The sequence below is a fragment of the Coregonus clupeaformis genome, chromosome 13, assembly GCF_020615455.1.
Source record: "Coregonus clupeaformis isolate EN_2021a chromosome 13, ASM2061545v1, whole genome shotgun sequence".
Classification (NCBI taxonomy): Eukaryota; Metazoa; Chordata; class Actinopteri; order Salmoniformes; family Salmonidae; genus Coregonus; species Coregonus clupeaformis.
The window spans coordinates 47,697,462-47,713,573 of NC_059204.1; the positions used below are offsets into that span (position 1 = coordinate 47,697,462).

General features: G+C 43.7%; 1 protein-coding gene across 2 annotated transcripts in view; it reads right to left on the reverse strand.

The window, feature by feature from the left end:
• ndst1b (N-deacetylase/N-sulfotransferase (heparan glucosaminyl) 1b) overlaps nucleotides 1–16,112 on the reverse strand; it is a 73,286-nt gene that overhangs the window by 30,702 nt on the left and 26,472 nt on the right. For both annotated transcript variants that reach the window (XM_041894449.2, XM_041894450.2), the window contains exons 2-3: nucleotides 4,900–5,876; nucleotides 568–1,062 (exon numbers count right to left, since the gene is read on the reverse strand). In XM_041894449.2, coding sequence (XP_041750383.1) covers nucleotides 568–1,062; nucleotides 4,900–5,454 — 1,050 coding nt within the window. In that variant the 5' untranslated portion in view covers nucleotides 5,455–5,876. The remainder of the gene's footprint in view (nucleotides 1–567; nucleotides 1,063–4,899; nucleotides 5,877–16,112) is intronic.

The following is a 16,112-nucleotide window of genomic DNA, read 5'->3' on the forward strand; positions in this document are numbered from 1 at the left end:
GCGCTTGCAACGCCAGGGTTGTGGGTTCGTTTCCCACGGGGGACCAGTATGAAAATGTATGCTAAAATGTAAAATGTGATCAAGAATATGAACCATTTACTTACCAGCAATGGGGCATCAAGTAACAATTACTAGCATAGACCTACTGGTCTTTTGGTATGTAAAAATTGCTTGAAATTGATGATTTACGTATGAAGCTTGCAATTAGAATTTGTTGAAATGAATTATTATATAATCAAAATGTGTTGTAGACCAAATAATGAATGCAAGCATAATTTGTTAGTTCAACAAGTCATTGCCTGTATAGATTTGCTCTTAGAATGCACGACTTGGACTTGACTTGAGTCTCGACCCGTTCTACTTGGGACTCGACTTGAGACTTGTACCTTGTGACTTGAGACTTGAGACTTGCTTGTGACTCGGCCCCACCTCTGGTGATTAGCCTACTCACTGAACTAAATATAAATATATACACAGTCATACCACGCACAGAAACATACCAACACAAGTAAACCCACTTCATAAACAAAATCCCCTTACAAAGACCAATAAACTGCGGATGCCTACCTTGACGTCGGAGACCTTCATGCGGGTGCCCTCCTTGCCCACGAAGATGTCGTCGATGTCCACCAGCAGGTAGCGATCTAGAGCCAGAGACAGCCTCTTGCCCGTCAGGAAGGCTACAGCGTCCACAAACACCAGCTTGTGCAGCCAGAAGTTGAGGTTGTTGCCGAAGAGCACCCGCTGGATGCCGTCGTGAAGCCCCAGGTCCTGGACCACAGAGGCATGGAGGGGGGGGCCGCCTACCCCCACCCCCGCCCCTGATGGGCCCAGGTCAGGCACCCGGGTCCTGGCTAGGAGAACAGGCTCGTAGGTGGAGTGGTTGGACTGGAAGACGGTCCAGTCGTCCCCGGGTAGGGGGCCTCGCTCCACCTCCCGGGCCTTAGTGATGAGGAGCAGGGGGGACTTGGGATTGACGCTGCAGTCCCTCAGGCCCAGGTTGGAATGGAGGAAGAGAGGGAAGCCCTTCAACTGGGCACTGAGCAGGCTGTTCTCATTCGCCTGGGAGAGAGGAGAGATGGAGCCAGGTCACGTCAGCTGCATTTCAGTTTACAGTTAATTTCCTCCACAATTATGTGGCCTCAAAATTCTCTTCCAATGCTGAAAACATTTGCACACTTTATCCTTTAAATTATTACATAACTGGCAATATGTTAATTAACTAACTCTCCTACACACAATATAAACTCTGATTCCCAGATTATTTACCAAAGAGTTAAGGGCTCTGGCTATGCGTGGGTCGTGTGTAAATCCCTGTTTTTGTGTGCATTTGTGCAGGGGCGAAATAAATACGCAGGTGAACCCTCTGCCCCTTATTTGTTCATTTACATTCTGAGCAGGAGCCCCATAACTGTTGTATCGATTGGTGATAAACAGCATTTGGCAATTCGACACAATCACAGTCACAGCCATAGACAGTCTGAGCCTGGCAGACTCCCATCCAAACCAAACTAGCAAATCATAATTCAATGGCTTAGCAAATGCTGCTCTACGCTCAGAGCCACTGGCAATATGTGACTTTGGAAAATATGATTTGCTATCCATCTATCCGGCTGGATATCACCTATTAGGCCTAGCCTTCAGTGCGTGCCAGTGGTGGGAAACGTAAAACATTGTCATACTTGAGTAAAGTAAAGTACAGATACCCAAAAAGACGACTTAAGTAGTATTTTTTGTTAAGTACTTTAAACCACTGGTCATGGCAACTAGCCCAGGGATACTACTGGGTTGATTGGCCAAACGCCCACAGCAAGAAAATGGGGCAGTTCTTAATATAGCCTAGCCCTGGGTGAATTATGAGGAGACTGACTAGTGCTAGTTCAGGAGGGGAGGATTTATTCCAATTACACAGCAACAACATGGATATGGGATTAAGCTCAAGGACTAATGGGAGGACGAGAGGGGCTTAAAGCAGCCTCTATCCCTGCCTGGGTGTAATTAAAAGTGAGGGTGCTGGTTAGCCATGGCCCTGGCTGGCCTCTCAGGTTGTGATAACCCTGCTATAGCACTTTGACTTCCCATGTACGTCAGCTCTGGGACCAGGCTGGGCGAGGCCACTTAGCCCGAGTGTTGTGGTTCTAACAGGAGGGGGTTTCCTTCAGACCCCACCAAGGGGAATTAGGCAGACCAAGTTACTTTAGCAGCCAAGCAGCTGAGTGAGTCCCACTCCCACCCCTGGTGAATTTGCTGAGCCGTTCCAGCAGGGCCATTATCAGCTAAGCTACGGGCCTACGGTCGATGAGCCATGACAGAACCACCGTACTAGAGGAACGGCAGGGTAGCAGCCAACCACAGGCACAGACTCTGTTGATAGACCTGTGTGTGTGTGTGTGTGTACTGTATTATACTGTACACGCTAAACACAGAGCTAGACTTCCAGGTTAGACGACACCCTCAAGGCCCGCCTTTTACACAGTCGGGAGTCATTTAAAATTAACGAGCGCACATTTCATTCAGACACTTTTATTGCAAACCACTGAATTCCCCCTCGGCTTCAGGGCGGACCGGAGAATTCTGCAGTCTTGCAGCTCACAGTCCACTTTCCTACTCATCCGACTATGTACTTAAACAAACCAGTCTAGGTGTCCACTTTCTCTGACCTGACCTCCAGCAATGCCTGCATATCCCAGACTATGAGAGGATGCTTAGTGCTTAGGAGGACCTCTTCTAGTCTACATTGTGATTGTAGCCTGATGCAGAAAGAGGGCCAGGGGCAAAGTCAGGGTGAGGAGACTCAAGAGTAGAGGCATGATGATAAGTCTGATTACTTATTCAGCATGATGAACCAGGGATCAGACTGAACACACAAAGGTCTGACACAATCAGCACAAGTGCTCCTACCCGGCAAATCAGTATAATGTCTATAGCGTTTCATAGGACGTATTGTTTGTTTATACAGCTGATTTAAGACACTTGAGATTGATAAGAAATGTACATCAATCTTACCAGCCTGCAATCAGTGACTGGCTCTTACCTTACAAATAACCCTATGACGCCCACTCCGTACTCCACACAGTACTAACCTTAAACACTAGAAAAGCCTGGCCTTGTTGGACCCCCCTTCGGGCCAATGACGCCTCTTTTGAACATCAACATTCTAACAGTCTAATAAATAGATTTCATATATGAGATCGCAAAAATAATCATTTGGTTGTGTTTATGAAGGTCTTAGGGATCAGAACAAGGGAAAAAAACAATTATTTAAAATAACATAATAGCATTCATTAGTTTATGTTACTGTAATAACAAACAAAAAAACACTAAAACCACCGCAGTTCAAGAGTTAAATACGTCACAAAAAAATCCATTATAATTTACTTAAGAAACATTATGGAAATAAGAAAATGTACTTAAAAATAACATATCATATTTTAATAGTGCTGACTGATTAACCAACATTTTGGTTATTTTAAAACAACTAATTGACGACGACGGTTCAATTATTTGAATTCCGTTTATTAATTTTCCTGTGAGTGCAATGCAGAGTTTCTCTAGAGATAAATCAGATCAAGCCTGAACTGTGCGATGTAGTATGGAGTTGTAGTTTCCAACAGGCCAATACTCTACATAGTTTAGTGCAGAAACCGTGGTAATTAACTACAATGACCATAATGCCATGGTGCGCCTACTTGTCCGGTCTGAGACTGAGGGTAGACACAGAAGAACGTGTGATCGAGAGGTATAGAGAGCAGTTGCTTCGTGAGGTACAGTGCCTTCAGAAAGTATTCACACCCCTTCACTTTTCCCACATTCTTGTGCTACAAAGTGGGATTAACATTTATTTAATTGTAATTTGTTGTCAACGATCTAGACAAAATAATCTGCAATGTCAAAGTGGAATTAGAATTATTACATTTGTAAAATATTTATGAAAAATAAAACACTAATATATCTTGATTACATAAGTATTCAACCCCCTGAGTCAACACATGTTAGAATCACCTTTGGCAGCAATTACAGCTGTGAGTCTTTCTGGGTAAGTCTTTAAGAGCTTTCCACACCTGGATTGTACAATATTTGCCCATTATTCTTTAACATATTCCTTAAGCTCCGTCAAGTTGGTTGTTTATCATTGCTAGAAAGCCATTTTCAAGTCTTGCCATATATTTTCAAGCCGATTTAAGTTAAAACTGTAACTAGGCCACTCAATGTCGTCTTGGTAAGCAACTCCAGCATAGATTTGGCCTTGTGTTTTAGGTTATTGTCCTGCTGAAAGGTGAATTGATCTCCCAGTGTCTGTTGGAAAGAAGACTGAACCAGGTTTTCCTCTAGGATTTTGCCTGTGCTTAGCTGTATTTTCAGTTTCTTTTTATCCCAGAAAATTCCCTAGTCCTTGCCGATAATAAGCATACCCACAAAATGATGCAGCCACCAACATGCTTGAACATATGAAGAGTGATTCTCAGTGATGTGCTTTGTTGGATTTGCCCCAAACATAACCCTTTGTATCCAGGACAAAAAGTTAATTTCTTTGCCACATTTTTAGCAGTTTTACTTTAGTGCCTTATTGAAAACAGGATGCATGTTTTCGAATATTTTGAGCATTCTGTACGGGCTTCCTTCATTTAGGTTAGTATTGTGGACTAACTACAATGTTGTTGATCCATCCTCAGTTGTCTCCTATCACAACCATTAAAGGGGGAGGAAAAATGGCATGTCGTCTTAAAACTATAACACAAATTCTGTTTGTGATATTAAGATTCTAACAACGACAGTCTGTTATATAAACTTATTTAGGAAAAGTAAAGGGGGGGAGGGGCATTACTTAAATGGCAGAGTAATTAAAAAAGTACAATTTGTTGAGTCATTATGTCCCTCCGTACTCCACACAGTACTAACCTTAAAGAAGCCTATGATGCCCACTCCGTACTCCACACAGTACTTGTCCAGTAGATCTCTGTTCCAGGCGTCCAGGTTGACGTATTTCAGGATGTTCTCGTAGATCACCAGCGTGAAACGGCCTCGGTCCTTGTCTGTCAGAGTGGGCATGTCCCCCTTCCCCGGGGCGATCTCGGTCCGGTAGCGGAAGCGGCCAGACTCTAGGATGGCCACAATGTCCTGGCCCAGCTGGGAGTACAGGCTCTCAACAAACACCAGCACCACAGGGTCGGTGCGTGACGCGTCTGAGGGCCTGGCCGTGCGTGGAGGGAGCGCTCGAGAGGAGGCGGAGGGGGTGGCGGCCCGGGGGTCGTCCCAGTCGGCAGTGCCTTCCTCCGACCCTCCCACGCCCCCCGCAGCCGGCTCCAGCTCCCGCTTGACTCCGTAGAGGAAGTAGGCGGAGACCAGGACGCTGACCATGCAGAAGAGGAAGAGGAGCAGCAGGCTGGTCTGGAGAGTGAAGGAGTGAGAGTGACGGAAGAGCCGCCGGAGGCGACCGCATGACGGCAGCAACATCACCCTGCGCAGAATCAGTCACAGAGTGCACGGTGAAAGCAATCAGAATGCAACAGTAGCTTTAGAGGTGGCAGAGATTCTTCTTCCAAAATACAATAGGCTCCTCCACATCACATACTCTCATGTCACCATTGCAGAGGGGTAGTGGGAGCGACATGGGCAGGGGACACCATTAGGGTGGGTGGGTGGCTCTCTGGCAGAAGGGATGTGTGCCTTTACTCCATCCACCAGCCCAGGTCCCCTGCCCTCCCTCCCTACCCCCCCACCCCCCTACTGCTCACACTAAGTCTTTGGGCTTTCTGCAGCACTGACAGAGGGGCGGAGGTGGCGATGGGGTAAATATGGTTCTCTGGGGTCACACGGGTCGTCCAGCAAGGTGCTGCTCTTCCAGCAGTTCATCCCCAAAACATTATCCTGGAGACCTGGAGGACAAAGACAAATATACACACAGTTTAGAATAGGACTGTTCAGTGTTCCAGTTCTCTCCTCCTTTTACTGAGCTCAACCTCCATCCCCCTCTGCATTTCTTGATTGCATCTTTGATTCATTGTTTTTAATGTTGTTTAATGACATCCATTTTGAATTAACTAAAAACAGTTTCTCTCTTAAGCTAGGCCACCCTGATCAAAATTAGTCGGAATTGTGCCTGTGTCTACCTGATTGTTCAAGGAAACCGTGTTCAACCTGCTCCCAGGGACATCAACAAGCTAACGTCAGATCCCTAGAAAGAGGCACATTCCAACACGTACAGTAAGGTGCTGATTCCGCTGGTTGCTGCACCATCACTTTTTCATACCGTTTGACAAAAGAGAAATGTATAATGGGTTTTTAAAAAGAGAGCAGAAGACCCAGTCAGCGAACCAATGTGCTGATGTCATGAGATCCCGACGTTCAGGCGTTCCTCTCAGAGAATACCAAGAGGATCCGGGAGAGGCCAATTCTGGATTACAGGGTAATGACAGCCGCTTGAATTGATTAGCAGGGGCTTTCACAAATGATCCTTGCTCTCTACCATTCACTTCAAAGGAACTGAATTGTCTTGTTTTTTTCATCTGTAAAGTTATAAAACTAAACTTTAAGAAGCGAGTGTGGTACAGGTAAAGAGAGAGGGGGGTGGAGCGGAATGGGAATGACTTCTAGTTTCTAGAAGCCTGCATCACTGCCAGGATGGACTGCCCTGTCCACAATGTCTCCATCATGACTCTGGAAACCAAGCACCCATCCAGGGTCACTTCATTGTATAATAGAAGTTGCTTGCATACTGTTCATGTACGGTCATTTGGGCAATTTCAGCTGGACATTTCTCTACGAGCCTAATCTGTTATGACATTTTGGTTTGAAATGAACCCAAAAAAAGGTAGAGAGAGTCTATAGTGAAGCTAACAAACACAGGTCTGCAAACAGAACTTCTATTTACCCACAGAAACAATTCAAAACACACACAAAAACTGGTACATTTAACCTGCCCGGGCCTATTCTACAGGGTTCTCTGTTTAGAATGGCCCCACCTTGTTTTTATGTCTTCTACAAAGCACCAATTTTCAGAGGATAAATACACAAGCTTAAAACGAGAGCTTGTTCAATCGTTGGAAAGGGTGAGGCGACAGGGAGACAACAAGATCCAGCATGCCTGAGGTGGGATCCAGCCAGGCACCACAGATCCATTAATATATGGAAGGTGGGAGGGCGCATGGGAAAAGAGTGTAGAACAAAGAATCAAAGCCTTGCAGGGGTACGGGGATAAAAATGCATGAATACCAAAGCAAAGCAAAAGAGCACAAAAGTACATTTATAAAGATGAAAACACAGGCAAGGCCAGGGAGAGGATAGGAGAGGAGGGCCAGGGAGAAAGCCATTTCATCACTTCAAAAGGGTGCTGGGAGCAGAGCATATGAAAGACGCCCGAGTCGCCCTCCCTTTGGTGAGACGCAGCTGTTCGTGTTCTAGTCCTTTAGCGTGATTCAACATCCCCATCAGACATTTTAGAGGAGGGAAAGGGGGCTAGTTTTAGGAAGCAACAAAGCAATAGTACATTCCAGAAGGGGTTGTAAGGATGACGTGCAGGCATTTGAGTCCTTTACCCCACTCCCCGCCCCCTCCCCAGTCCCCACACCAAGAGTCTAAGCTCCAACCACAATACCTGTCACTTGGCTCCCATTGTGGCCACGAGTGTGACGTGAAGGCCTGTCACCATGTCATCTGGGCCAGGATTAAAAGGGACGGGGGCTCTGCTATTCATCCACAAGTTATTTAATATGCACCAGGCAGCCACCACAACGGGAGTAGCCAACCCTTTTAAATGTGAAAAGGATTATGAAAACCCAGTATGATTCAGATGACACAATGCATTTGTAAAGTGAAACAGAGGGGATACACCCAGAAAACAGGGAGCGCCAAAGCTGCTCGGTCATAGACAGTAGGTTCTACTGTAGGACAGGGCTGGGCTACACAAGGTTTCACACGGTAGCTATAGCTAAAGCGCTTATAAAGTATACATTATTTTATTTTATTTTTTATTATCCTCTAAACTACTGCTACTAGTTTGATGGTTGCAACAATCAATTGTCCCATTAACAATCACCCATATGAATCAAATCAAATCCAATTCTATTGGTCACATACACATTTAGCAGATGTTATTACGGGTGTAGCGAAATGCTTGTGTTCCTAGCTCCAACAGCGCAGTAGTATCTAACAGTTAACAACAATACACACAAATGTAAAAGTAAAAGAATGGAATTAAGAATAGAATACAGTGGCTTGCGAAAGTATTCACCCTTACAACCTGGAATTAAAATGGATTTTTGGGGGGTTTGTATCATTTGATTTACACAACATGCCTACCACTTTGAAGATGCAAAATATTTTTCTTTATTGTGAAACAAACAAGAAATAAGACAAAAAAACAAAACTTGATCGTGCATAACTATTCACCCCCCCAAAGTCAATACTTTGTACAGCCACCTTTTGCAGCAATTACAGCTGCAAGTCTCTTGGGGTATGTCTCTATAAGCTTGGCACATCTAGCCACTGGGATTAATGCCCATTCTTCAAGGCAAAACTGCTCCAGCTCCTTCAAGTTGGATGGGTTCCGCTGGTGTACAGCAATCTTTAAGTCATACCACAGATTCTCAATTGGATTGAGGTCTGGGCTTTGACTAGGCCATTCCAAGACATTTAAATGTTTCCCCTTAAACCACTCGAGTGCTGCTTTAGCAGTACACTTAGGGTCATTGTCCTGCTGGAAGGTGAACCTCAGTCCCAGTCTCAAATCGCTGGAAGACAAAACAAGATTCCCTCAAGAATTTCCCTGTATTTAGCGCCATCCATCATTCCTTCAATTTTGACCAGTTTCCCAGTCCCTGCCGATGAAAAACATCCCCACAGCTTGATGCTGCCACCACCATGCTTCACCGTGGGGATGGTGTTCTCTGGGTGATGAGAGGTGTTGGGTTTGCGCCAGACATAGCGTTTTCCTTGATGGCCAAAAAGCTAAATTTTAGTCTGACCAGAGTACCTTCTACTATATGTTTGGGGAGTCTCCCACATGCCTTTTGGTGAACACCAAACTTTTTTTCTTATTTTTTTTCTTTAAATCAATGGCTTTTTTCTGGCCACTCTTCTGTAAAGCCCAGTTCTGTAGAGTGTACGGCTTAAAGTGGTCCTATGGACAGATACTCCAATCTCAACTGTGGAGCTTTGCAGCTCCTTCAGGGTTATCTTTGGTCTCTTTGTTGCCTCTCTGATTAATGCGCTCCTTTCCTGGTCCGTGAGTTTTGGTGGGCGGCCCTCTCTTGGCAGGTTTGTTGTGGTGCCATATTATTTCCATTTTTTATTAATGGATTTCATGGTGCTCCGTGGGATGTTCAAAGTTTCTGATATTTTTTTATAACCCAACCTTGATCTGTACCTCTCCACAACTTTGTCCTTGACCTGTTTGGAGAGCTCCTTGGTCTTCATGGTGCCACTTACTTGGTGGTGCCCCTTGCTTAGTGGTGTTGCAGACTATGGGGCCTTTCAGAACAGGTGTATATATATACTGAGATCATGTGACACTTAGATTGCACACAGGTGGACTTTCTTTAACTAATTATGTGACTTCTGAAGGTAATTGGTTGCACCAGATCTTATTTAGGGGCTTCATAGCAAAGGGGTGAATACATATGCACGCACCACTTTTCCGTTATTTATTTGTTAGAATTTTTCGAAACAAGTTATACTTTTCATTTCACTTCACCAATTGACTATTTTGTGTATGTCGATTACATGAAATCCAAATAAAAATCCATTTAAATTACAGGTTGTAATGCAACAAAATAGGAAAAACGCCAAGGGGGATGAATACTTTTGCAAGGCACTGTATATACATATGAAATGAGTAAAGCAGTATGTAAACATTATTAAAGTGACCAGTGATTCCATGACCAGTGATTCCATGCAGCAGCATATAAAGGTGCAGGGTTGAGTAACCGGGTGGTAGCCGGCTAGTGATGGCTAATTAACAGTCTGATGGCCTTGAGATAGAAGCTGTTTTTCAGTCTCTCGGTCACAGCTTTGATGCACCTGTACTGACCTCGCCTTCTGGATGACAGCGGGGTGACCAGGCCGTGGCTCGAGTTTTTATGTCATTGATTATATTTTTAGCCTTCCTGTGATATTGGATGCTGTAGGTGTCCTGGAGGGCAGGCAGTGTGCCCCGTTGATGCGTTGGACAGACCGCACCACCCTCTGGAGAGCCCTGCGGTTGCGGGCGGTGCAGTTGCCGTACCAGGCAGTGATACAGCCCGACAGGATGCTCTCAATTGTGCATCTGTAAAAGTTTGTGATTAGGGGCCAAGCCGACTTTCTTCAGCCTCCTGAGGTTGAAGAGGCACTGTTGTGCCTTCTTCACCACACTGTCTGTGTGGGTGGACCATTTCAGATTGTCAGTGGTGTATACGCCGAGGAACTTGAAGCTTTCCACCTTCTCCACTGCGGTCCCGTCGATGTGGATAGAGGCGTGCTCCCTCTGCTGTTTCCTGAAGTCCACGATCAGCTCCTTCCTTTTGTTGAGGGAGAGGTTATTTTCCTGGCACCACTCCGCCAGGGCCCTCACCTCCTCCCTGTAGGCTGTTTCTTCATTGTTGGTAATCAGGCCTACTACTGTTGTGTCATCTGCAAACTTGATGATTGAGTTATCAAACTTATTATGTGACTTGGTAAGCACATTTTTACTCCTGTGCTTATTTAGGCTTGCTATAACAAAGGGGTTGAATACTTATTGACTCAAAGACATTTCAGCTTTACATTTTTAAATAAATTGTAAACATTTCTAAAAATATTATTCCACTTTGACATTATGGGGTATTGTGTGTAGGCCAGTGACAAAAAAGCTCAATTTAATCAATTGTAAATTAAGGCTGTAACACAACCAAATGTGGAAAAAGTCAATGGGAGTGAATACCTTCTTAAGGCGCTATACGTGACATGAACCAGAGTGCCTGTGGCAAATAGCAGACAAAAGAACAGATAACTTTCACATCTCATCCAGATCAATACACCTTTTCCTTGACATCAATTGTCTCTTCGGAGAAACTGAATACCAGGCTGAGATGACGGCAGATATTCTTACAAGACAAGAGTGACAACGGCTTTCAGGAGTTTTCTTTTTGTTCCATGTACCAGACAAAAACGGGGAGGGGGGAAGGAAAAGTTTTATTCCTGGCATTTGAGTCTTGTGTATCTGAAGCGCAGAAAGTCGATCCTAACTTTGAGAAATGAAACCTTTAGTAATAATATAATGAGCAATATTAATGAGTAGAGACTGGCTGTCTGGTTCACCAACACACTGCTCATTCCACCATGCTCACAAGTTTCAAAAGCCTCCGCAATGACATACCAAATATGCTGAGATTGAGAAAAGTAAAGGAAGACGGGAAAAAAACAGGACTTTTAGAAATGTAGGAAAACGAGGACCTTGACATTTAAGAATAAGTCACCATCTCCCAAGTTCCTACAGTTTTTTCTTGCAGTCAGAGAGTTCTGAAAGACGTGTGAAAAAGAGCTGAGGGCCTCCGGGAACACACAGCCATTTTCTAGGAGCAGGATCAGTGCTAGCACACACCCTGCCCTCAGGGCATCACATACCTCATGCATCATGTGTTCCTAGAGAGGGACAGCAATATGCTCTTAGCTCTACCCTGACCCAGCAACATACAGTACAAAGGCCCTTACAACACATTAGCTACATGCTGAACAGATGTGGAGAGAACGATTAAGCATGACTCATATTCCACAAACTCTAGGAATATCATCTATCAAAAGTGGCTATCAAAATGAGGACAATAAATCGTATTTTAACGTAGGCCGCCTATTTTAATTGTTTTAATGTTATTGTCATCATAACCTCAGGTATGTGAGGAATCTGTATCAACCACCCTTATTAAAGTAGTTACAATTGGAACACCGCTGCACCTAATCAAACGTGTTACTAGAATGCAATAGATGATGGTCAAAGCTCTTAATGTGCTGGAATTACTGGTCATCCGATTCAACCAATCAATGGGATTTTATTGGAGAATAGAGACTAGAAGAGAGAAGAGGCTAGAATATCAACACATTTAGGAGACTGAGTCCTTCTGGCATGTGAGGGGCTGTATGACACCTCAGTGGAATAATTTAAGACAGAAAAAAGGTTCAAAGATCGAGTCTTCAAAGCCTCTCTGCTTTTTCTTTATCTCAGTCAAGGTTTCTTCTCAATCCTTTCTTTTTTATTGGACAGTGGAGATTGGCTACTGAAATAAAAAAGATAATGTGAAAAAACAAAGAATAGAATATTAGCGAGCCACTGATTGGAGTGTAGGGCCAGTAACACCGGAACACTTCCTGTAATGAGCACCGTGGGTAACTGCGCCAGAGGCTTGGGCTACAAGACAATCCCTGGCCGCTGGCCCTGGATGGCTAGCCTTGCAGGACTGCTTTCTCTTAGTCTCAGGCAACCCTAACTTCAGATTCACAGAGTGTACCCAGGCCTACTCCCCTGGGCCCAGTGCCATTTCACATTCACAATGACAGACATTGTTTGAAGCACATGACGACGGCCGGAGAATCCGGTCCTTGCTCATGCATGAGGAGTTAGCAGACTGAGACTAATGCAGGTTTTAATGGCCTTCCCTTCCTGCCTCAGCTTTCGTCTCCACTGTTCACCTAAAAAGAAGTCAGGGTGGATCTAGTCAATGGAGGCAGAGGAGTCGGTTGGCTCATGGGGTTTGGTGGCAGTACAATAGAGGAGCAGCATGTTGTGGTAGACATCAGAGGACATACATTATAAAATAGCTCTTCAAAAGCCAGATGTGGACAGTGATTTGTTTCCTGTTCCAGAGATTATGTTGCGTTATTGCAGTTCTTGCAATCAAGACATCTATAAAGGAAAGGAAATAGTGGAGAGTTGGTGCAGAGTGAGGAATATGCTCATTATGTTAATGCTTGTACTTTCTAAAATGCATCTGCCAGCCACTAATTATGTGCAATTAGCCAAGCTCTGTATCTAAGGCACTGGGATAGTTACCGCTAATTAGTCTTCGGACTAACTACTATCATCACCGAGGTCTGACTCATTTCACAAGAAGTTGTGAATGTTTGTGAATCACCACAGCGTTGGACTGTCTGGGGTATGGGTAATAAGACCATGCTTAGGTTTACAGATAGATTCGTTTAATTATGCTTGGTTAGGAACCAAAAGGGTTGCTAAGGCTAATCACAACCCAGGTGAATAGCCATTACAGAGGGATCCATGCTAACTGGATAACATAGGCTTTTACACATAGACCTATTGTATGTTTTGAGGCCGACTTACATCACAGAGGGAGGGATATGACTAAGAGCCTGGAATTCTTCACATGGATGACCTAATTTGAGATATTCGGGATACCTTAGAAGTCTCACATGGGCGAGAAATCTATTTCTGCCAACACATACATGAAGAACATAAATATTGCTGTCTGTGGGACAGTATCTGTACTGTACATATGAAAGACAGCACTAACCCAAAGATGTAGCCTACCTTTGTTAACCCTTTACACTCGTACACGGGTTGAAAATTGCAGATTTGGGCACTGATAAACGCCTAAATCGGACGCAGTGGCTTTACAGTAACATGCTATACACGACGTCAGAGCTCTGGCTCTGCGCTTCACAGTGCTGTATGGGTTTTGACTGACAGCCGTTCGGAAATTGAGCAACTCACGCATATAATTTTCCCCATAATCTTTAAACTGTTCCCCTTCAATTGCTACCATGGTTATGCATATGCATTTCATATTTCTTCTGTAAGAAACATTACAATTTAGCACTAGACATATAGGCCAATTCCCATGAGTGTAAAGGGTTACGTAAACAAGGGGAAGACATACACGATGTGAAACACAGGGCTAAAAACAAGCTTTGGTTGGATCAACTGTTCCAGCTACCACTTCTAAGGAAAAGTACAAACCACATCATCCTTCAGAAAGCAGAAGTAAAACTGTGTCCTATATCAGACATCACCACAAAGTCTCCCATCTCCATATGAATTTGAATTATTTTGTGGAGAGCTGGCAACTGCCATCCGTGAAAACAGACACCACAAAACTTCAGACGGAGATTGTGCAGAGAAATGTGATCAGCCGCTGTAACAGACATAAGTAAAAAACTTAAGAGCGCCAATGCTTTCTGATAGCGTCGAAAATCGGTTTGACTGAGGAGCCTCAGATCCCAGCGCTGAAGTTGTATCTATCGCACAAAGGAATTTCTTAGTTGTCTGTGCATTTGAATATGATATGCCATGAATGTAGAGCACCATAATAACTACAAGAGCATGTGATCTTTACTATGGTCTAACTGAAAAATAAGATGACATCCCTACTTCTAACACCGTTGTCCTCACTTCTCTCTTATTAATAGGCAATAAAAGTCAGAACCACAATGCAGTTTACTGCCTTCACGCAGCCATTCATTTAGCGCAGTCACAATTCTTGCTTGGTAAAACTGCAATTTCGTATTTGTATGCACAGATTGAGGGGTACCATGAAATGGCCCAAGGAGAAGCAATTTTCAAAACTAACAAGAAAAACCACTGAATATAAAACCAATACCCATTCAAATACTGTGAGACACAGAATCATATCCGAATCATTTCAGGTCATCAACCACCCAATTGCATATCAATCAATGTGGCATTGGGTTGGTAGTCACCTCGGTCTGAGGCAGGGTTAAAACAAAGCATTAGCAATCTGAAGGGCCTAAACTAGCACAATATGGGGAGGGTCAGGGAAGTGTAATCCTAAATATCTAATCCTGTTTATCTAGACTGGACCAAATGCGCAAACAAGCGGCAGATGAAGACAGACTGAGCAGAGTCAGTGGCCACAACCTGGTGTCCAACATGGACTCCTGCATAGATGGATCCAGAACATTTCCAGTAAACAAAATAAATCAGCTTGAACTCTAAGACATCAATGTGAACCAGTGAATAACATTTGTTCAATATAGCCTAAGCATACAGTGCCTTCAGAAAGTATTCATCACCCTTGACTTATTCCACATTCTGTTGTGTTACAGCCTGAATTCAAAAGGGATTAAATAAATATTTTCTCACCCATCTATTTACACACAATACCCTATAATGACAAAGTGAAAACATGTTTTTAGACATTTTGGCAAATGTATTGAAAATGAAATATCTCATTTACATAAGTATTTGGCAGCGATGACAGCTGTCAGTCTTTCTGGGTAAGTGTCCAAGAGCTTTGCACACCTGGTTTGTACAATATTTGCAATATTCAAGATCTGTCAAGTTGGTTGTTGATCATTGCTAGACAACCAATTTCAAATCTTGCCATAGATTTCCAAGCCGACTTAAGTCAAAACTGTAACTAGGCCCCTTAGGAACATTCAATGTCGTCTTGGTAAGCAACTCCAGTGTATATTTGGCCTTGTGTTTTAGGTTATTGTCCTGCTGAAAGGTGAATTTGTCTCCCAGTGTCTATTGGATAGCAGACTGAACCACGTTTTCCTCTAGGATTTTGCCTGTGCTTAGCTCTATTCCGTTTCTTTTAATCAACAAAAAAAAAAACTCCCAAGTACTTGCCAATGACAAGCATATCCATAACATGATGCAGCCACCACTATGCTTGAAAATATGAAGAGTGGTACCCAGTGATGTGTTCTGTTGGATTTTCTCCAAACATAACACTGTTTTCAGGACATAAAGTTAATTTCTTTGCCACATTTCTGCAGTTTTACTTTAGTGCCTTATTGAAAATAGGATGCATGTTTTGGAATATTCTGTACAGGCTTCCTTCATTTCACCCTGTCATTTAGGTTAGTATTGTGGAGTAACTACAATGTTGTTGATCCATCCTCAGTGTTCTCCTATCTCAGCCATTAAACTCTGTAACTGCTTTAACGTCATCATTGCCCTCATTGTGAAATCCCTGAGCAGTTTCCTTCTTCTCTGGCAACTGAGTTAGGAAGGACAACTATCTTTGTAGTGACTGGGTGTATTGATACACCATCCAAAATGTAATTAACAACTTCACCATGCTCAAAGGGATATTCAATGACCGCTTCTTTTTGGAAAACCTCCCTGGTCTTTGTGGTTGAAATTCACTGCTGAACAGAAGGAACTTACAAATAATTGT